Source organism: Bombina bombina, chromosome 3, assembly GCF_027579735.1.
Source record: "Bombina bombina isolate aBomBom1 chromosome 3, aBomBom1.pri, whole genome shotgun sequence".
Taxonomy (NCBI): domain Eukaryota; kingdom Metazoa; phylum Chordata; class Amphibia; order Anura; family Bombinatoridae; genus Bombina; species Bombina bombina.
This window is the reverse complement of record NC_069501.1, coordinates 761,599,076-761,621,984: the sequence shown is the minus strand read 5'-3', so window position 1 is coordinate 761,621,984 and position 22,909 is coordinate 761,599,076. Positions and strand designations below refer to the sequence as shown.

At 36.2% G+C, this 22,909-nt stretch overlaps 1 protein-coding gene across 1 annotated transcript in view; it reads left to right on the top strand.

The window, feature by feature from the left end:
• GCC2 (GRIP and coiled-coil domain containing 2) overlaps positions 1 to 22,909 on the top strand; it is a 312,711-nt gene that overhangs the window by 16,322 nt on the left and 273,480 nt on the right. The window contains exons 2-7 of the mRNA XM_053705442.1: positions 120 to 176; positions 2,465 to 2,549; positions 3,115 to 3,179; positions 3,422 to 3,526; positions 3,697 to 6,138; positions 21,030 to 21,102. Of these exons, the coding sequence (XP_053561417.1) occupies positions 120 to 176; positions 2,465 to 2,549; positions 3,115 to 3,179; positions 3,422 to 3,526; positions 3,697 to 6,138; positions 21,030 to 21,102 (2,827 nt within the window). The remainder of the gene's footprint in view (positions 1 to 119; positions 177 to 2,464; positions 2,550 to 3,114; positions 3,180 to 3,421; positions 3,527 to 3,696; positions 6,139 to 21,029; positions 21,103 to 22,909) is intronic.

Genomic DNA, 22,909 nt, shown 5'->3' with positions numbered 1-22,909 from the left:
TAGAGGGCCAATCCAATGCCAATACTGTTTTGTTGTTGTTATGAAAGAAATGATACACTATAATAAAGCGTTTTACATTTACTTAATCACTTTTTTAACTCAAATTAATATTTTCACAGGACTCTGTGCAAGATGGAGTCTCTTCTCCAGCCACACCAGGAGCAAGTAAATCAAAAGTAAGCCATTTAAGTTCCAAAGCTGGGTGTACATAAGACATATAGAGGGATTTTTCAAACTGTAGCTCATGACCTTTAGCTGATAGGTCATAAGAGCAACAAGAGTATGGGAAGTTGTATATAGTTGTACTTCTACTGCATACAGCCACGGCTATTACATTTTTGTACTTCACTTACACTATATATTAATCCAACAATAATTGAAGTTTATTGAATCACTATAAATGATTTGTCCACTTAGGAATCGTTATTCAGTGGTCCCAAGGAAATTTCAAATTAAAGGGATGTCAAATCTAAAATATTTATTTTATTATTCAGATAGAGCATGTGATTTTAAACAACTTTCTAATTTCCTTCCATTATTAGTATTTATTTATTCTCTTAGTATCTTTTGTTGAAAAGCTAAGCTGTAAGCTCCAGACCGAGCACTATATGCCAGGAATTTTGAAAGAATGTTATCCATTTGCAGCAGCACTATTTACTTTACTGCCATGTATTGTTCCAGACACATGCCTACTACCTAGATATCTCTTCAACAAAGAATACCATGAGAACTAAGCAAATTTGATAATAGAAGTAAATTGTATGTTCTGTCTAAATCACAAAAGAACATTTTTAGGTTTTATATCCCTTTTAAGAAAACCGTGCTCCAAGGTTCAATGACTCAGTGTAATAATTACTCTGAAAGATCTGTGTTGAGACTCCAGTATCACTTTATTTCTTAACTGAGCACCTTTTATTATATATTAAGTTTTAGAAATATAAAATAGATTCTTAATGTCCCAGTATTTAGCCTGATTTTATGCTCATATCATATTTTGGTGAGAGCATGTGCTAGTGTGGCATTACTAACATAAGAAGGTGAAAAAATTCATAAAGGTGCTTAAGTAACCTAAATTCAGCCTTTTAGATCCTTCCTGTCCTTTAACCTTTTTTTGGTAAATTAGAAAGATGTTCTGATTTATTTCTTTATTTTTTATATATGCAGTTTGCTATCATCCTCTATGAATATGCTGAATAATTAAAGACATTACAGCCTGCTAAACCCATTATTCTCTCTATGACCAATGCAGCAATGAGCCATTTTCTTACCAAATGTATACGTGACTCAAAAAATAAAATCTTTAAAATGTAACGAAGAAACAGATTTTTTTTTTTCTTTCGAAAAGTTAGACCTCATGATACTTTCAATTGATTATGACATGTTTAAACCTCCAAACACTTAATGCCATTCCTAAATGTATATTTTAGTGATCATATTTAATTGGTGTATAGGTTTCGTAATTTAAAGGGATATGAAATCAACATTTTTTTTTTCATGATTCAGATAGAGCATGCAAGTTTAAGCAACTTTTCAATTTACTCCTATTAATTTTTCTTCGTTCTCTTGATATCTTTATTTGAAAAAGCAGGAATATAAGTTTAGGAGCTGACCAATTTTTGATTTTGCACCTGGATAGCGCTTGCTGATTGGTGGCTACCAATGGTGCTTGATAATTCTGCAGTCAATACTTTTTATTTAACATATTTAATTGTTAAAGTGACAATATACACTTTTTTTTCTGCTGTCTTGGTGGGTTTGTAATGTATTTAAAACATAGTACCTTTTTCTTTTGTGCTTCAATAGCCAAACTCTCCCTACCACTTGCCATATTTTGAAGAGCCAATTCAGACTTATTACTGGAGTATATGGGGCTTACCACTGTCAATATCTTAGCAAACTATTATTGTTTTGCAGTTTATTTGACAAGGCCAATTAGACGCAGAAATGTAGCAGGGTTAGCATTGTGATGCCATGTTTTTACAATTCTCAGAAATGGAAATCCCACACATGTCAGACTTAAATTAAAGAATATGGGGCAAAATAAACAATAAAAGTATATTTGAAAGTTGTATTGCTACACATAATTAAGCATTGTATATGACAATTTCAGTGTTTTACTGTCCCTTTTAAATATTTAATATTGCACTCAATAGAACATTATGATTTCAAACACAATTACAAAAAAAGATCTGAGAAAGGTGGCATGTTTGAAACTATTTGTATCAGGTAATTTGCAATATAAATGTATATATTATATTTATTCTTGTAGGAAAGTTGGTACTGAATGCCAGATATAATGCAACAGGAAAACTATTTTTATTTGGTTCTGTGTTTTAATCTTTTGAACAATGTTTAGTATACTGTTTCATTAGCCTTTTTCAAGTTTTAATTTAAAGCACTGAAAATAAATAGGTGTCCTGCATTTAACCATAGTATGATTGAAACCTTTGTAATTATTTTATAGCTGGACACATTACCAAAGGAGGATCTCATCAAATTTGCAAAGAAACAGATGATGCTTATCCAGAAAGTTAAAGCAAGATGTACAGGTTAGAATTTTAAAAGATGTTTAATTAATCTCCTAATTACATTTTAGCACATCACAATTACACATGAATAGTATGGTCGTAGAATCAACACACATACGAGGTTATATGTGAAAGTTTATTTATTTTTTTAAAGATAATATGTTACATATACCGTAAGTGATGTAATTATACTTCCGGTTACACGAGACATTGGAACGCAAACATGCGTTCCAGCACTAGTGGTTGGCGCCACTGACACGATAGGCAGGTATGAGATTTGTATTTTGATTTTGTCACTATAAATTGTGTCATTTGTTATGCTGATGAAGGGGATAATATCCCCGAAAGCATTACATTAAAGTGATTTAACTGTTTGAAAAGTCCTGTGAGTGCAATCTTTCTTTGGAATATAGCGCTATATCATTGCACCTAGGCCGGGCTGCAGAGTGGATATATATATATCGCAAGTATGGACAATTGTGAAAGGATTAGCCTGTTTAACTTCAGCTGCATTGTAAATAAAATAGTACTATTTTTATTATGTTACGTAAGAAATGTATTTTCATGATTTATACCTAATTTTCAGAGCTAGAAAAAGAGATTGAAGTCCTTAAATCAAATCCTCTCACAGATGAAGCAGATGTTGTACAGGTAAATACAGTTGTTGGTCTCTTGTGTTCGTCTTACACATGTGCTAAATAAAGCTAACTTTTTTTTTAGTAACTGTTTACAACTTTAGCTTATTTATTGTAATTATTCTTACACTTTGTAGATATTTTGTAATTACAATTATAAATGCAGTCCTGGGTGTTTTATTTGTGACTTATAACATTTGTGTGCCTTTTATTGTGATGAGACTTGCTGTCACCTGTGATATGTCACCTTTTTTCTAGGCACTTAGTGAAAGGCTTGATTCAGTACTTTTGGAAAAAGCAGAAACTCATCAGCAGCTGGTTACTCTCAAGAAAGAATATGCTAAATCAAAACATGATGCAGAGGTAACGTGCAATTCAAACCTTATTATGAAACTCTGATATAGAGAACCATATCAAATCTGTTTTCCCTTTAAATAAAATAACTAGGTTAATTCATAGAATAATCTTTATTTATTTTTTACATAGTTTCTAATGCATTTTTATTGATCTATGCCTTTTTATCTGTTTTGTAGGAGTCTGCAATGAAAATTGCTGAATTACAGGAACAGTATGAATTATCTAGTAATAGTTTTGCCAAAGAAATTGAGGAATTGAAGGGTGAATTGTTGCAGTCACATTGCAAACACAAAGAAGAAATTGAAGTTATGGCAAGTGAGTTGAAAAATGCAATAGATAAACAGAGTGATCTTACAGATATACTGAGTTTGAAGGAAAGCCAAGAAGCACAGATGAGAAAACTAACAGAAGAAGTTCAGCTTGTACAACTTGCATATGAGGAACAGATTTCTAACTTGCAAAAGGCTTTAATAAATATTACTGAAGAGAAAAACCTAGAAATAGCAAAACTGGTAGATGAACAAGAAGACTGCTCTAAGCAACATAGCAGTGAGATCCAGAATCTTCATTCAGAGCTTCTGAAGGTCAAATCTTTATACCAAGAAGAAGTATCAGACTTAATGCAAAAGCTGGAAGTTTTAACAAAGGAGAATGAGCAAGAGAAAGATGCAATGCAAATCTTGGTTAACCAGTATGTAGAAAAAGAAAAGGTACTTATCGCGGAGATAGAGGTGAATAACCAGAAGCATGAACTCGAAATGAGGTTACTAAGAGAAAAATTAGAAAGAAATAGCAACGTCTCTGAAATGTCTAGCAAAGCAGCGGCAAGTGATGATAAAGTTGCGCATTTTGAAAGCGTTTTAAAGGATCTGGACTCTCAACACAGTCTTTTGAAAGACGAGTTGATCTACACTAACAGTGTGAAGGCAGAGTTAGAAATGGAGGTTCAACATTTGAAGAATGAATGCTTTCATGAGCGTGAGGAATTAGAATTTAAAATAAATGAACTGCAGCTTGCTATAGAGGATTACAATGGATTAATAGAAAAGTTAAAATCTCAACTTGAGGCTACAAGTGAAGATTACGAAAGACAGAAAAAGCAACATGTTGATGAAATTCAGGCCATTAGAGAACAAAACAAAAAAGAGATCTCTGAGCTAAAGAAAACTATCACTCTAAGCTTTGAAAAAGATCAATCATCCTTTGCATGTGAATTACAGCTTCTCAAGAAGCAGTGTAATAAACTTCAGCAAGAGAAAGATGAAGCAGTGAGCAGTTATGAGAACTTGAGGGAGACCTTAGTTACACTGCAGGCTGAATTAGGAGAATCTGCAGGCAAAATTAGTCATGAATTTGAAGCAATGAAACAGCAGCAAGCGACTGATGTCAGTGAGCTGCAGCAGAAGCTGAGGGCAGCCTACAGAGAGAAAAATGACCTCCTTGAAACTGTAAACCGTCTCCAAGTGGAAGCAGAGCAGTTGTCCTGCAAGAAAACGGAATGTGAAGAGCTTCTGCTTCAAATTAGTACATTGCAACAGAAAAATGAAGACGTAATTGCATCTCTGCAACAGAAAGATGATGTAGTAAAAGATCTAGAAGTCAAAATAAGTGAAACTTCTATACAAAATGAGGAACTGATGGCAATTATAAAATCATCAAGTGAGGAAATATCTAAACTACAGGAGATATGCAAAAGTGAGCAAAACCGAGCACTGACTTTACAGCAAGAAGCAGAAAAACAAGCAAAACTTAATAATGAACTAATGGAAAAACTTAAAGAAATGGAAGAAACATTACAAGTCTCTGTGAACAACCTGGACCAGCCTTATCAGGAACCAGAAATTCTTAAACAAAAGCTTGAAACTACAGTTCATGACAAAGAAAGACTGGAGGTTGAGTTGAAGAAGTTTCATGATGACATCTTGCAGCTTAACGAAACAAAGGATATTATGAGTAAAGAATATGATGACCTAATGTCTAAACATAGAGATTGTTTCACTTTGAGAGAGGAGCTTGAAAAATTAAGAAACGCATTGCAAACGACCACAGAAGAGAGAGACCAAATAACCAACTTGCTTGAACGAGAACAGAATCAAGCAGAAACCATTAAAGCTCAGCTCTTTGTTCTTAAGGAGACTTTGTTAATTAACGTAACAGAAGAAGACTTGTGTGCTATTCTAAAAGCCATTAGTGAAACAGTGTTTCTAATAAAAGAAGAAAAACAGAATGCTCTTTTACAGAACAATGAAAAATCTGTTCAACTTCAAAGATTACAGGAAGATAGCGACGCTCAGTGTGCTGAGCTAAGAGCTGTACTGAGTGACTACTCTAAAGAAAAGGAACTGTTAAGACACGAGTTAGAGGAAAATGTGGCAGACAAGGAAGCTCTTCAGAAAGACCTGTTAGAGATGAAAAATGCACTTGAGAAGGTCAAGCTTGAAAATGATAACCTGCTTTCTAATGTAGAAAGTTTAAATGTTGAACTGGAGAATATTAAACAGAAAGAAGCAGAAGAACTTCAGCAAGCCAGTCAAAAAGTTCAGGAAGATGTACTGTGCTCTACAGAAAATACTGAGGCGGAACGTAACGCTCTTCTAATTGAACTTGCATCAGTCAAGGTTAGTATCAAAATTGCAGCATATATTTGTTAAAGGGACAGTCAACACCAGAATTGTTGTTGTTTTAAAAGATAGATAATCCCTTAATTACCAATTCCCCAGTTTTGCATAACCAACACAGTTATAATTATACACATTTTACCTCTGTAATTACCTTGTATTTAAGCCTCAGCAGACTGCCCCCTTATTTCAGTTCTTTTGACAGACTTGCATTTTAGCCAATCAGAGATGTCTCCATGGTAAATTCACGAGCATGAGCTCAATGTTATCTATATGAAACACATGAATTAATGCCCTCTAGTGGTGAAAAACTATCAAAATGCATTTAGATTAGAGGCGGCCTTCAAGGTCTAAGAAATTGGCATATGAACCTCCTAGGTTTAGCTTTCAACTAAGAATACCAAGAGAACAAAGCAAAATTGGTGATAAAAGTAAATTGGATAGTTGTTTAAAATTACATGCCCTATCTGAATCATGAGGTTTTTTTTGGACTTGACTGTCCCTTTAATAAAAATGTATATATTAAAAAAAACAAAAAACCTTTTAAGGCAATAAAGAAATACAGATGTTCAGTATAATACAATTTGTAAGCTAAATATGTATCACAATGGACAAATGTTATGGAGAGACATACATAATACAGATACAGTGTTCTGTAAAGGTTGTTGTTGAACTATAGAGATGTCTCAATATATCATATATTCTGTATATAGAGACTGAACAAACAGTACAGCACCTTATTTATTTTTTTAAGTTATTTTTTTTTAACAATATACAGTATATATACATGGACCTCTAATAAGATACCTTTAGTTGAAGGGCTGTTAAAGGGACAGTCAAGTAAAAAAAAAAAACCTTTCATGGTTTAAATAGGGCATGCCATTTTAAAAACTTTCTAATTTACTTTTATAATTTTTTTTTGCTTTGTTCTCTTGGTATTAGTTGAAAACTAAACCTGGGAGGCTCATATGCTAATTTCTTAGACCTTGAAGGCCGCCTCTAATCTGAAAGCATTTTGACAATTTTATTACCACTAGTGGGCGTTAGTTCATGTGTTTCATACAGATAACATTGAGCTCAGGCACTCCTAGGAGTGAGCACTGATTGGCTAAAAATGCAAGTCTGTCAAAAGAATTGAAATAAGGGGGCAGTTTTCAGAGGCTTAGAAACAAGGTCATTACAGAGGTAAAAAGTGTATTATTATAACCGTGTTGGTTATGCAAAACTTGGGAATTGGTAATAAAGGGATTATCTACCTTTTTAAACAACAAAATTCTGGTGTTGACTGTCACTTTAAGGAGAAATGAGGGAAAATATAAATATGGTTTTCGATGGATGCATTTTCCTATGCTTACCTTGTAAGCAAAATATCTGGGGGGGTGGAGTTGAAATGGCGGTATAGTACTATAGTTATATGGGCTAGAGGGAAGTAATCTTGAGACAGCCATATATGTATCTATCACAATCATAATTCTATTAACCAGTGGGTTCAGAAGAATACAGAATTCCTTTAGGGTTTCATATAATTCTGTAACTGTAATATATATTAACATCATAACATTTAGTGTGTAAAAGAAAATGTATAAAATTAACATGCACCTGACAGTATATTATATATATATATATATATATATATATATATATATATATATATATATATATATATATATATAGAAATAGAATAAAACACCAGCCATAAGTATTTGCTCAGGCCCATTATTGCAGCAATAGGTTTTCTATTATCTCAGATGAACTTACAGGGCGATATCGCAAAAATTGAAAGCAGAATGAGTTCTGTTTCACAAATAAATCTGAAACTAAGCTTTTACTCCCAACTAGTGTTGGGAGCTATGCTAGATCTCAGAGTAATTTTACTATTTTACTATTAATCCCCCATCTACTAAGGTGTATATGTTCTAGCATTCCCTAAATGGGTTAGGTGTATAATATATTGGAGTGCAACACAGGATTCTTTCAGAGTTTCGTATAATTCTGCAATTTAAAACCTAAATTCCAGCCCTCACACATATTTTAACTTAGTTACACTTGTGAGTCGTTCTAAGAAGTAGGAGAAACTTCTCAATATTATAGTAAAAGTATATATGGTTAATACAGAGACTGTAAAATCTTAACAGTGGCATAGGTGTTTGAACTGCAGGCTTGGAACATAAGCTGACAATTATATTGAGTGGGTAGCAAAAAGGAAACAGGAACCAAAACTGGTATTTCTAAAGTTTCTCAGTGAGTATAAGGTATAGGGTAATAAAGACCATTCACAAATATTAAATACTTCTCTATATTGAAGAGAGATATTGTCCTCTACTAAGGCAGGCTTATTCATGTCAAAGTCCCATAAAAGTCCCATAAAATCTTAACAGTGGCATAGGTGTTTGAACTGCAGGCTTGGAACATAAGCTGACAATTATATTGAGTGGGTAGCAAAAAGGAAACGGGAACCAAAACTGGTATTTCTAAAGTTTCTCAGTGAGTATAAGGTATAGGGTAATAAAGACCATTCACAAATATTAAATACTTCTCTATATTGAAGAGAGATATTGTCCTCTACTAAGGCAGGCTTATTCATGTCAAAGTCCCATATAAGAAAAAGAACAGAATATACAGTTCCTGAGGTATATCAACTGGGACTTGAGGATGCGTGTACCTTAGCCCACTCCTGATCTCTGAACCACACAAGACAGTCTAATATCTATCTGCCATGCATGTAGACTCACAGCCACAAGACAGTGGCTGGATCTCCTTAGTAGCATTCTCTCCGGTATTAGATAAGTGCCCTCCAGAGCAGCTAGCCAGAATCTTTTCCACATCTTCACTCCAAGAGCATCACTCTGGACACATTCACACGACCCCCTTCCTTCATTAGTGGCTTCCCGGAGCCTCGGCATTGAGATATGGGAGGGTCATCCTCACTTGTTAGAGCTGCATTTCCGCACAACTACCGGGTATAAAATGAGTAGGTGAGAGCAAGGGATCACCATTTTGTGGATAGGATCTAGGATACGGCTTTACCCTGCGCCAATTAGGTTTCAACGGCTGAGTAGGACGCAGCTGATATTGGGTCGCAGTAATATTCAAAGGCGCTCATGCATCTTGCATCCAGGCCGCTCTGCCGTATCTAGTTCCAGAGAGGGAAGGCTCAGAGTTATCGTGTAGATTGCCCTTTATAAGGGCCTTGTAGTTTCTCTGGGTTGGTAGCTGGTGGCATCCTCTCAAACATAGTTACAAGTGCTTGCTTTAATTGCAAAAAGTGGATGTCTAGTAATCTCAGGATTTTCTTATCCCATGAGGTTGGCGCCAACTTTGGTTTCCCGGATACCTTAGTTCCTATATGGTTGGTCTTGACGAAGTATCAGATCAAGTGGAGTAGAGTTATTGTATGCTCCCGGGCTCGGTCTTGGAATAGCTAATGTTACTGGGGCTTGCCTCTGAGTAGATTTGGGGAATGTAAATCGTTAAATAAGCCCTTGTTGGTATATCTGGAGCTGGGAGCTCTGTAAAGATGCAACCATCCACTTTGGCGGTTAGCTCCGCCCCCCCAAAGGAGTCCATTTTAAATGTTAATGCTCAAAATTTTCAAAGTAGAGTTTTGTAGGTTTGTTAGACCTCCTATCTATTGTTGAATGAGCAGCATGTGAGGTCTAAATCGCACAAATTGCTTTTAACACACAGCATAGTGTGCTCTTTTTCACATTAATAAGAGGCTGTTATTTTAATACTACATTTATAAGGAATATACTACACTAGCTTTGTCTTTCCATTCCTATCTCATTGGAAAACTTTCAAATAATTTGCAATACCAGCATATTAGTGGACATATCCTTATATACATTTGTTTGATGCATAAATGCCTTTTTTTGTCCTATTGTTGTTTTATTTATATTCCAGTGTTCTACCAGGGCTTTTTTAATGGGTGCTTCACTCACCCGAGTTTACTGATCACCCTGCTAAAAACAAGCTAAAATTAGCTACTATTAAACATTTTTAATGTTTATTACTGAATTTATAATTAAATAAATTTGTTATATTATGCAATTAGTGCTTTGGATAGCATAAAAAGTTATAATATTAAAAAGTTTTACACTACCCCCATCTGGCTACTTTATTATCTCACCTATCTGGCATTCTATGGAGAACACTGTATTCACATAGTATTGCTACTTGTTTATCATAAGACATCCTATGATTGCATTTTATTTGTTTCTGATTCCCATGTAGTCTAGCAGCTGTCTAATCTTGAGTAGACAGGTGCTGTTATTTATGTAGGTGTCACTCAAATGTGAATTTTAAAGATCAGTAATATCTATAACTGTAATTTACATTGTGATCTTATCTGTAAAGCCTGATATTTGTGTATTGAAAGACTTAACAACATATGCTTTATTAAACTGATCCCTTTAAATTTTATGCAACACTGACTGCAAAAAAGTGAATTAGATTAAAATGTGTGTAGTGCTTAGCCAGGTAAAAGACGTTTCCACAAAGAATACCAAGAGAACAAATTAAATGTGATAATAGAAGCAAATTGTAAGGTTGTAAAGTGGTGTGTTCTGTAATAGTTTATGTTCCACTTCCCAGTCAAACATTAAAAAGCATGTCAATTCTGGAACTAAGCACCCCCACCAAAAATGTATTGTATTGTTATATTTAATTCTTTCAAGGTGTTTGTTTTCGGAATTCTAAAGCTTAAAGGGACATTAAACATAGACTGAATGAAGCATTCAAAGAAAAGATTAGTCTGAGAATAGCATGTATATGGATTTTTTAAGTTCAATTAGTTGTTTAAATATTGAAAAACTAAGTGGTAAAGTTTTAGTGTCTCAAAGCAATGGATGCTGCCATGATGTAACTTAGGTAAGCCAAGCGAGAAAAGGTCACCTTCTCTGCTGTGGCCAATAAGTCACTAGAGTGTGCAGCCAATGACTGTGTGGAATATAACTGTAAAACAGAAACTGAAAAGCACATGACTGTCAGAATTGAAATTACAGTTAAAGGGGACAAAATAAACATTTATATTGCAAAGTATGTGTGTATATGTATGTGTGTGTGTGTGTGTGTGTGTGTATATATATATATATATATATATATATATATATATATATATATATATATATATATATATATATATATATATATACATACACACTGTGTGTATGTGTGTATATATATATACACACTGTGTGTATGTGTGTATATATATATATATATGTGTTAAAATGGCAGGTTTCTGTGATGTAAAAAAATGAGACAAAGATAAATCATTTCAGAACTTTTTCCACCTTTAATGTGACCTATAAACTATGTAACTTAATTGAAAAACAAACTGAAATCTTTTAGGTGAAGGGAAGTAAAAATAAAATAATATGGTTGCATAAACTAATACTTTGTTGGAGCACCTTTTGATTTTATTACAGCACTCAGTCTTTTTGGGTATGAGTCTATCAGCATGGCACATCTTGACTTGGCAAGATTTGCCCACTCTTCTCTGCAAAAACACTCCAAATCTGTCAGATTGCGAGGGCATCTCCTGTGCACAGCCCTCTTCAGATCACCCCACAGATTTTCGATTGGATTCAGGTCTGGGCTCTGGCTGGGCCATTCCAAAACTTTAATCTTCTTCTGGTGAAGCCATTCCTTTGTTAATTTGGATGTATGCTTTGGGTCGTTGTCATGCTGAAAGATGAAGTTCCTCTTCATGTTCAACTTTCTAGCAGAAGCCTGAAGGTTTTGTGCCAATATTGACTGGTATTTGGAACTGTTCATAATTCCCTCTACCTTGAATAAGGCCCCAGTTCCAGATGAAGAAAAACAGACCCAAAGCATGATGCTACTACCACCACCATGCTTCACTGTGGGTATGGTGTTCTTTTGGTGATATGCAGTGTTGTTTATGTGCCAAACATATCTTTTGGAATTATGGCCAAAAAGTTCAACCTTGGTTTCATCAGACCAGAACACCTTTTCTCACATGCTTTTGGGAGACTTCAGATGTGTTTTTGCTAAATTTAGCTGGGCTTGGATGTTTTTCTTCATAAGAAAAGGCTTCCATCTTGCCACTCTACCTCATAGCCCAGACATATGAAGAATAAGGGAGATTGTTGTCATATTCAGAACAGCTGAACTTTATTTGGGGTTAATCAGAGGCACTTTAAATGATGGCAGGTGTGTACTGACTCCTATTTAACATGATTTTGAATGTGATTGCTTAATTCTAAACACGGCTACATCGACAGTGTGCACACTTATGCAACCACATTATTTTAGTTTTTTTATTTACTTCCCTCCACCACCTAAAAGATTTCCGTTTGTTTTTCAATTGAGTTGTACAGTTTAAAGGTCACATTAAAAGGTCGGAAAAGTTCTGAAATGATTTATCTTTTATCTCATTTTTTTACAGCACAGAAACCTGACATTTTAACAGGGGTGTGGAGACTTTTTATATCCTATGTACAATATCCCCTTCATCAGCATGTCAAATGTGGATACAATCACACAATTTATAGTGAACAAAATACACAACACAAATCTCATACCGTGTCCGTGGTGCCAAACAAGTGCTTGGAACGCATGTTTGCGTTCCAGTGTCTCGTGCAACCGGAAGTGGTGAAAAAACGTCACTTCCGGGTATACGTGTAACATTTCATGCAAATTTCAAGATAACACTATCTATTGGTTAAAAATGTGAGGATATTACAGGACCTGTGTCAAACTTACACTGTTAGTTATATTAAATCCCTAGTGTCAGAGCAAATTCTAGTGAAAAAATGCATTATGCGGTATGGCTTCATTCGTTGCCATGGTGACCGCTATTACTCCTAACAAACCCCTTATCCGTTTATTTTCACACCTAGACTATGTCATTTAACATAGTTGTGCATATCAGAAGCATCAAGTGAATCATGCATTTGTGGGGATATGTTGTCTGTAGGGATATTCATAGGTACCCAGATCACATTCCACTTTTCCTATTACCCCCAGATTAGGGATTGTGAATTGCATGAACAATCTATTAATGATAACCATGTATAGATCGTATGCAACGCAACTTGGTGGGCACTACTGTCTCACACCACCAAGGCTGCGTTACATAGTACCTACGTAGTGGCCAATGGAGAAACCAGTCAGCGTGTAAGAACTGGAAAAAAAGGAGGACACCAATTGGCTCAGCATAAACCTATAAACACTAATATCAGACAGATAGCGGAATGTACCCTTACTCTTAGATATGTATAATCTCTATACTTGTCCCCTACTAAGAAACTAAAAATAAAGAGTATCCTAGCCGTGGATATCACATAGTGCGGCTCTAGTCGGTGTCTGTACCTATACACTAAGGTGAATCCCGCCTCTATGGTGTTTTACACCAAAATAATTAAATTAAATAAAAATTGTTACCACGTATACACACTTAAAAACAAACAACACTATAGGACTATACTGTGTGCTGTCCTGGATGTTATGCATACATCTTACTATGTATGTATTCATATATGGATCTGCTCATAGAATTGCAAGCCAATATATATAGTGGATATAAAAAGTCTACAGACCCCTGTTAAAATGTCAGGTTTCTGTGATGTAAAAAAATGAGACAAAGATAAATCATTTCAGAACCTTTTCCACCTTTAATGTGACCTATAAACTGTACAACTTGATTGAAAAACAAACTGAAACTTCTAGGTGGAGGGAAGTAAAAATAAAAACTAAAATAATATGGTTGCATAAGTGTGCACACCCTCTTATAACTGGGGATGTAGCTGTGTTTAGAATTGAGCAATCACATTCAAAATCATGTTAAATAGGAGTCAGTACACACCTGTCATCATTTAAAATGCCTCTGATTAACACCAAATAAAGTTCAGCTGTTCTAGTAGGTCTTTCCTGACATTTTCTTAGTCGCAACCTACAGCAAAAGCCATGGTTCGCAGAGAGCTTCCAAAACATCAGAGGGATCTCATTGTTAAAAGGTATCAGTCAAGAGGACGGTACAAAATAATTTACAAGGCATTAGATATTCCATGGAACACAGTGAAGACGGTCATCATCAAGTGGAGAAAATATGGCGCAACAGTGACATTACCAAGAAGGATGCATCCGATTTTCCTTCTGACTTTGGGAGGGCGGCTTGTAATTCTCCTGCGGGAGTTTGTCATTTGCCTGCCACAGGTGTTGCTAAGACTTGTCCTGCAACCTCCTCCTATTAGTGCATTGAAGTACTTATTCCTTAGATCCTGAGTTAGTGTGTACTACACAGGATGGACTCCATTTCCTGGAAGCAGGTCTCCTGCAACTTGATAAGCACAGTAGAGTGAGTGCTGACAGATTAGTAGGTGCTTGCACTCACATAGCCCACAGGCTGTTAGCATGAACAAGTACATATGATTCATGAAAAAATAAAGATGCTCCATTCACACTGTGAACAGTGATAGTGAGAATCACAGAGACGCCACACAGCAGGCTGATAATTCCAATGGACAAACCACAATCCAAAGGGCAGCTCTTCAGAAGAGAATACGATATCTGGATAACAAAAGAAGAAAAAAGAAGGCGCTCCAATGGTGTATAATCTCTGGATTAAAGTCTCCCAAACAGTACTGAATTATCCCTTAGGAAATGTTCTCACAGATTCCAAGATAAGTGCTTGGAATCTGTGAGTACCTTTCCTAAGGGGTGATTCAGTACTGTTTGGGGGACTTTACTCCAGAGATAATACACCATTAGAGCGCCTACATAGGATTCACATAGCCTGGGGACATTATTACATACACCAGATTACACTTCATACAGTTTTAGGTACTCATGGGAACTTTTACACATTTACAGTAAAGCTTAGGTACTGTCTCTATAATTTGCTTGGTGCAAGTTTTTAGTATATACCAGAGCTTTGGCTCATTTTCAGGAGTTTCTAAACCACCTCCTGTGAAAAACTCAGAGTTAACTTTTTTACGCCAAAACTGCGCTCTGTTTTTCCTTTCCCTCACAGATGGTGGCTATGTTTGATGACAAACTGCAATTTCTATTCCCGAGCCTTAGAGTAATAAGCACCCTTAATAACTTTTTTTTATTTTAAAGTATGATTATTATTTTTTTCCCTCTTAAAAGATACAGTACCCATTTTTTTAATTCCCTCACAGGGACTCCAGTCTTACATTGTGCCCATATTTCTGTGTTCCTTTGAGGGTGCTAACCTTTTCTGTGTCTGTTATACTATATTTCTATGCTGCTATCTAATTTTAGATACTCGCCTGTCATTATTCTAAATCATTATGGAGCAAACTGGTACAGCTGAAGGGACGCATATCCTGCTCTATTGCAGGGAGTTTTTACTTGTCTTGCAGATTGAAGACCCTCCACTTGCAGGCAAACAATCTGTGAAAAAGATTGATTAATTATTTTTGTCAGCCCCCTTAAAGCTATATACCTTCCTTGTTCCTGATGTGGTTTCTGAGCTGATTAGGAAGGAATGGAAACAAGAAATTCCTTTTGTTCCCGTCACCAAATTAAAAACATGTTTCTGTTACCCCCTGAAAAACTGGAGGTATGGGATGAATGCTGACTTTTCCACACTATATTAATGCAGGTGGGTCAATTTAGGTCTACCAAAATGTATCCGATTTCTTTTCTAAACAGTTATGACCAATGTGTGCAGCTACCATTCGGTCTGGCATCAGCACCGCAAATCTTTTCAAAGATTCTCTGAGCTCTTTTGTCAATAGTGAGAGCTTGACAGTAGCTCCTTACCTAGATGGCATTCCAGTACAGGCTTCTTTTTAGATGGCTGAAAAACATACAAACACAATTCTTCAGTTTCTCTGTTTCCATGGTTCGAAAATCAACCTCCCAAAAAGCTCTCTACTACAACAAACCAGAGCTGCCTTTCTGGGCTACATCATAGACTATGTATCAATTTCTCACAGAAGTAGTTTGCCAGATTCCACTTATGTTCTTTGCCGCTTCAAATGTTGCAACAGTGGAATGGAGGTTACAACAATCTGTCTTAGAAGATCTATTTAGACTTTAAGACAAGACATTCTCTAACTTTGTGGCTGATTCAACAATCATTGATTCAGGAAACCTAATTTCTCCATCCATATTGGGTATTAATTATTACCGACACCAACCTGCTGGATTAGGACTCAAGCTCGGGTTCCCAGAAATCACAGGGAGTTTTGTCTCCTTTGGAGGAAAAGTTACCAATCAACATCTTGTGCAGTTTTAAAGGCTCTCCAGAGTTTGCCGCTGTTATGACAGCAGTGTTTTCTGAGGTTTCAGTCAGACAATGTCACAGTAGTGGCTTACATCGATCACCAAGGCGGTATGCAAAATGCCTTGGCAATAGAAGAGGAAGCTCACATTCTGGGAATTAGGAGGCAGACTTCATCAGCTGTCAGTACCTTCACCCCGGCACGTGGTCTTTGAATCAGGAGGAGGTATTTCACCAGATTGTGAATCATTGGGGAAGGCCAGGCATAGACCTCATGGCCTCTCTCTTGTATTACAACTTACCCCCATATTGTGGGAGATCTTGAAATCCACAAGACACACTAATAGATGCACTATTGATTCCATGGTCTTTCAATCTGATTTATGTTTTTTCTCCTTTTGTTTTACTATCCAGGAATATAGCCAGAATAGAACAGGAAAGGGTCTCAGGGATGTTATTCTAATTGCTTTGGTATGGCCTCACAGGGCTTGGTAGATAGATCTGGTAAAAATGTTCTCCAACCAGCCTAGGCGTCTTGCTCTCCAGAAAGACCTCTCTCAAGGTCCCTTCTTCCATCAAAACCTTAAATCTATGACATGGCAAATGAATGCTTGATTTTGTCTGAGAAGTTTTTCAGATCACGTGTTAGGCACTTTGATTCAGGCCAAAAAGATTATTACAAGATTTTCTTTCCTGGTTAGAATTTTTGATGGTTTGGGTAAGGGTTTATCAGCCAGATTTTGAGACTTACTGATATTCAAACCTATGTTCAAGCTTTGGTCAGGAAAAGACCAGTTATCAGGCCTGCTTCTTTACATGAAACCTTAAAGGGATACTGAACCCAAATTTTATCGTTCATGATTCAGACAGAGCATGCAATTTTAAGCTGCTTTCTAATTTACTCCTATTATCAATTTTTATTTGTTCTCGTACTATCCTTATTTGAAAAAGCAAGCATATAAGCTTATGAGCCTGGCCCATTTTTGGTTCAGCACCCTGGATAATGCTTGCTGATTGGTGACTGCATTTAGCCACCAATCAGCAAGCGCTACCCAGGTGCTGAACCAAAGATGGGCTGGCTCCTACATTTACATTCCTGCTTTTTCAAATAAAGATACCATGAGAACGAAGATAAATTGATAATAGGAGTAAATTAGAAAGTAGCTTAAAATTGCATGTTCTGTATAATGAAATAAGAAATTTGGGTTTGTTAACTGTTCAACTGTTAAAGTAAAGTTTCTCTTGGCTATTTCCTCAGCCAGAAGAGTGTCTGTGCTTTCTGCTATGTCTTTTGATTTTACTTATGTGATTTTTGTAATTTTATTTTTTGTTTCATCAGGATAAAGCAGTTTTAAGAACAAACTACTCTTTATTTCCTAAGTTTGTTTCTTCTGAAAGCATTCATCAGGAAATTGTTTTTCCATCTCTCTGTCCAGTGCTTAAAGAACACTAAAGAGAGATTATTTCATAACTTGGATGTAGTAAGGGCCTTGAAATTTTACCTTCAAGCAACTAGAAAATTCCGAAATTCTTCCTTGTTTATCCATTTATCAGCTCCCCGCAAGGGACAGAAAGCTACTTTGATTTGCATAGCATACATAGTAGTGACGGAAATCTCCCCTGAACGAATTACTGCTTGTTCTACCAAATCAGTCACCACTTCTTGGGCTTTTAGAAATATAGTTTTCTTTTGAGCAGATTTGCAAGGTAAGTACTTTGTAATCTTTACATACGTCTACCAATTTCTAACATTTTTGACGTATTTGCCTCTTCTTAGGCTGATTTTGGTAGGAAAGTTCTGCATGCTGCAATGTATTTTTCGTACCTCTACCTGTCTTAACTGTTTTTCCCACCCTATTTCATGGTGGTCTCATGGACTTCACAGCTTGGGTTAAGGATCCCACATGTGATGGCTCATGGGCTCCACAAGACCCGCCCTTGTTTTTCCATAACAGTTAGTGGCAGTACCAGTTTGCACTTCTTTTACTTTGCTTTTCCTTTTCATATTTTCTGATTTCTATTGCACTTTTGTATGACTAAGGAATCATGGGAAAGTGGGAGTGATTAAAGCTCTGTTGTGTGGGTTATTTTGCAGCCTCCTGTAGGATTTAAAATTGAATTTCACAAGTGATGACTTGTGGACTATCACCATCTTAAAAGAAGTTAATTTATCAAGTTAACCATACATTTTGTGATATCTTATAATTATCTAGTTAACTTTTATCTCCGTGACTTAAATGAATAAAGCTACAAAGAAGTCCTCAGCCATAAGGCCAGAAAGACAACCCTGAACTTGCTAGTTCTCATCAGCAAAAGATAGATTTAATTTGCTGCTTTGGGAAGCTTATTTCAAGGGCAAAATCAACATTCCTTTAATTTAGGGTGGAGATAAGAGAGCCACATAATTCCGGGTTAGATATGCAAATGCTTGCTTTGGCGCCTTATAGGGCAGTAAATCTAGACAATCAACATAAGGTATTGGAACAAGCCAACGTGCACGTGATTAAGCATAAAGAGTGCTAAATAGGCAAACCAGTCCTCAGCATCACCTGGCAGACTCGCCTCACGCCACTGGATACCTCCACATCTGGATCTCAGTAGATTAGGCATCACTTCACGTATATAGTATCTGTCTCCACTCTCCATATTAAAGGCTCCAGATACAACAAGCCATTAAGAGAAAGCAGGAGGATACAGACAAGCCAAATATATCACACACACAAAAAAAAATTAACGCAGTAGTATTGTCCGATTTAAAAATGTATTTAAAAAGTTAAATGGTTGCTAGGAACATGTTTCCCAGCGCACCACGCACTATTTCATCAGGGTTATCTATGGTTATCTTTCTAAGGATAGGTTAAGTTGGATTTGTTTATATTCATTCTTGCATGGTAGGAATCGTGTTTTGCTTCCAATAACCTGGTTTTAGTTGTGTTTCACTGTTTAATGCAACTTGGAAAAGTTAACATGCGTTCTGGATTGAAGTTTAAGAATAGCATTAAACAATCATATGAGATGGTCGAGGGAGATGCCACAGCCCATAAGGGTATTTAAATATGTTCTAACATGGCACCAAAACGGATCAATCTTGGGACAAGACCAACATTTCCAACATTTGTGTTGACAGATTGACATTTCTTGGGTGTATTCTTATAAAAGGGATATGGTATGCTTAGGGGCTGCATAGTATTTCAAAAGCAGTGTGTGTATGGGTTAACTGAAGATTACACCTATGTGTTGAGATAAAATGTGCTAGCTGACTGCATCTTAGCCATTTGGAGTACAATCCTTTTCCCCGTTTTTGAATTTGGGATATTGGAAAGAGCTTTTGGAGTAATGTCAGTTGGGCCAACAGGTATATGACTTGCTCCTACTATAAAGTTGCTATACAATACTTTAGTGTAAAACATTCATGTTTCTCTTGTATGGTGTATCCAGTCCACGGATTCATCCATTACTTGTGGGATATTCTCCTTCCCAACAGGGAGCTGCAAGAGGATCACCCACAGCAGAGCTGTCTATATAGCTCCTCCCCTAACTGCCACCTCCAGTCATTCTCTTGCAGCTCTCGACAAGGGTAGTAGCTAGAGAGATGTGGCGCCCTCTGTTTAAGCGCCTGCCTTGTCCCTCCCTTCATCTGTGTCCTATAGCTTTGGTATTGGTATCCCACAAGTAATGGATGAATCCATGGACTGGATACACCTTATAAGAGAAAACAAAATTTATGCTTACCTGATAAATTTATTTCTCTTGTGGTGTATCCAGGCCACGGCCCGCCCTGTCATTTTAAGGCAGGTGTTATTTATTTTTTAAACTACAGTCACCACTGCACCCTATAGTTTCTCCTTTTTCTTGCTTGTCTTCGGTCGAATGACTGGAGGTGGCAGTTAGGGGAGGAGCTATATAGACAGCTCTGCTGTGGGTGATCCTCTTGCAGCTCCCTGTTGGGAAGGAGAATATCCCACAAGTAATGGATGAATCCGTGGACTGGATACACCACAAGAGAAATAAATTTATCAGGTAAGCATAAATTTTGTTTTTGTAATGGGGGCCTATTAATGTACAGTAGTGCAAAAATAAGAGGCTCTAACAAATTAGACCATTTTATTTTGCATTAGAATGTCTTCTGAAAGGGATAGAACAGGCAAAATTAAACTTGCATGATTCAGAATCTATTTTGTTATATATTTTTTAGCATTCTTTAGTAGAGAACCAGTCCGCATTGTCACCACTTGTGATGCAGCACCATAGAACATATGCTACCCCCTACTCTTTTGCAAGCATTTGCGTGAGGGCAGGGTATGTCAATCACCCTGAACAAACGAGTGGCGAGGAGGCTAAAGAAGCAGGCTCTACTTCTTAATTTTGTGGTTGAAGGGTTGCTCATGCAAGCCTGCACAACAAAGCCTCAAAAGCTGACTTTAACTATGTGTTTAATCCATTTGCAGGGTTAAACACAGTTTTATACAAACAATAGTGCAATTATAAAATGCTCTAACATATTCAAACATTTTTTTTTTTTTTACACTTTGATATCCTTTTAATATGTTATTTATAAGCCATAATTATTCAAATTTTCTACCATGCATGTCAACTGTTTTTAGCAAAGAGACTGTTAGAAGTATGTCTATATATATATAGATATTTTCCTTTTTTTTTAATTTTATTTTAGGAAATGCTTTCAGAATCAAAAGCCATTGAACTTGAACATCAAAGTTGTATAATAGAACTACAAAGCAAATTAGGTATGTATCTATTGTGTAATTTAACAACCGCTTATAAAATCAAGAAACATTTTTCATTTACAATGCTTGATAATTTTACTAGAAATATTTACTGAAAGTGACTTTACTTTCATAATAAATAATTGTTTTATGCGTCTGGAATCTGCTTTCATTTTCTAGTCTGATACTGTTATCAACTCCAAAATTGTTATTGTTTAAAGAAAGATAAACGCTTTATTACCCATTCCCCAGTTTTGTGCACAGCCAACATGGTTATGTTAATATACTATTAAACTCTGTGATTGCATTATATCTAAGCCTTTTGACAGGCCTCTTATCAGATGGCTATTTATTATCTATTGACTTGCATTTTAGCCGCAACCATCTACGCAATATTTCCAAAATTCGCCCTTTTCTGTGCGCTGACACCACAAAGCAAATAATCCACTCCCTTGTTATCTCCCGACTTGACTACTGCAATAACCTGCTCGCTGGCCTTCCTCTTTCCCGCCTCTCCCCCCTTCAATCCATCCTAAATGCCTCTGCCAGGCTGATCCACCTTTCCCGTCGCTCTGTATCTGCTGCACCTCTCTGCGAGTCCCTTCATTGGCTTTCCATTCACAGCAGAATTAAATTCAAAATTCTCACCCTTACATACAAAGCTCTCACCAACGCCGCTCCCCTCTACCTATCCTCTCTAATACACAAGTATACTCCAGCCTGTCCACTAAGATCCAACAATGACCTGCTCCTTGCATCCGCAACTATCACCTCCTCTCATGCTAGACTGCAGGACTTCTGGTATGCAGCACCTACCCTCTGGAACACTCTCCCTCGTGCTGTCAGGCTTTGCCCTAGTCTGTCTTTCTTTAAATGTTCCCTGAAGACTTTTCTGTTCAGGGAAGCCTACCACCCAACTCAATAATACATTAATTTCACTTACCTAACATTTCCCTCATCTAACTCTGTATTAACATCTTTCCCAATCTTGCAGTCCTCACCTCCTGTTTCTCAACCTCCTACCCTTCTAGATTGTAAGTTCCCACGGGAATAGGGCCCTCTATTCCTCCTGTATGTGTTTGTAAATTTTGTCCTGTCTCTTACAAGTCTTGTATTGTATCCATGGACAGCGCTGCGGAATATGTTGGCGCTTCATAAATAAAGTATAATAATAAATAATAATAGCCATTTAGTGCAGTGTCATCCACAACCCAATGGAGAGAGCACAATGTTATCTATATGGCCCACATGAACTAGCAGTCTCCTGTTGTGAAAATCTAATAAAAAAGCATGTGATAAGAGGTTGTCTGTAGCGGCTTAGAAACAGGCAGAAATTTAGAGGTTTAAATTATATAAATTAACAATGTTGGTTGTGCAAATCTGGGGAATGTGTAATAAAGGCCTTATCTAACCTTTTTATACAATAACAATTTTGGTGTTGACTGTCCCTTTAAGTTTTTTTTTTTATTTGTATGTAATTTTTGTATGTGGCCCATTTATTTGTATGCAGGAGACTGCTTTTCTGTTAATCAACTTGTTCTTTACATTAAAAAGTATTTTCAAAAAATTACTCTTAAACCTGTCACCCTTTTCAACTTGTGAACATTTTCTACCTTAATTTTATAAAAAAAAAAAACTTCAATTCCTGTTAATTAATCATAGTAAGATAATGGATACAATAGATTTCAGTCTTGTAATAATTTAGAGACTTCTACTGCCAATTTGAGGGTGAACCTGATCGATAATTATTTATCCCAAATCCATCTTCCATTCTTTTTCGACAAAGACAAATCCATTTTATACTCTCCATTTACATTGCAAGAGGTAC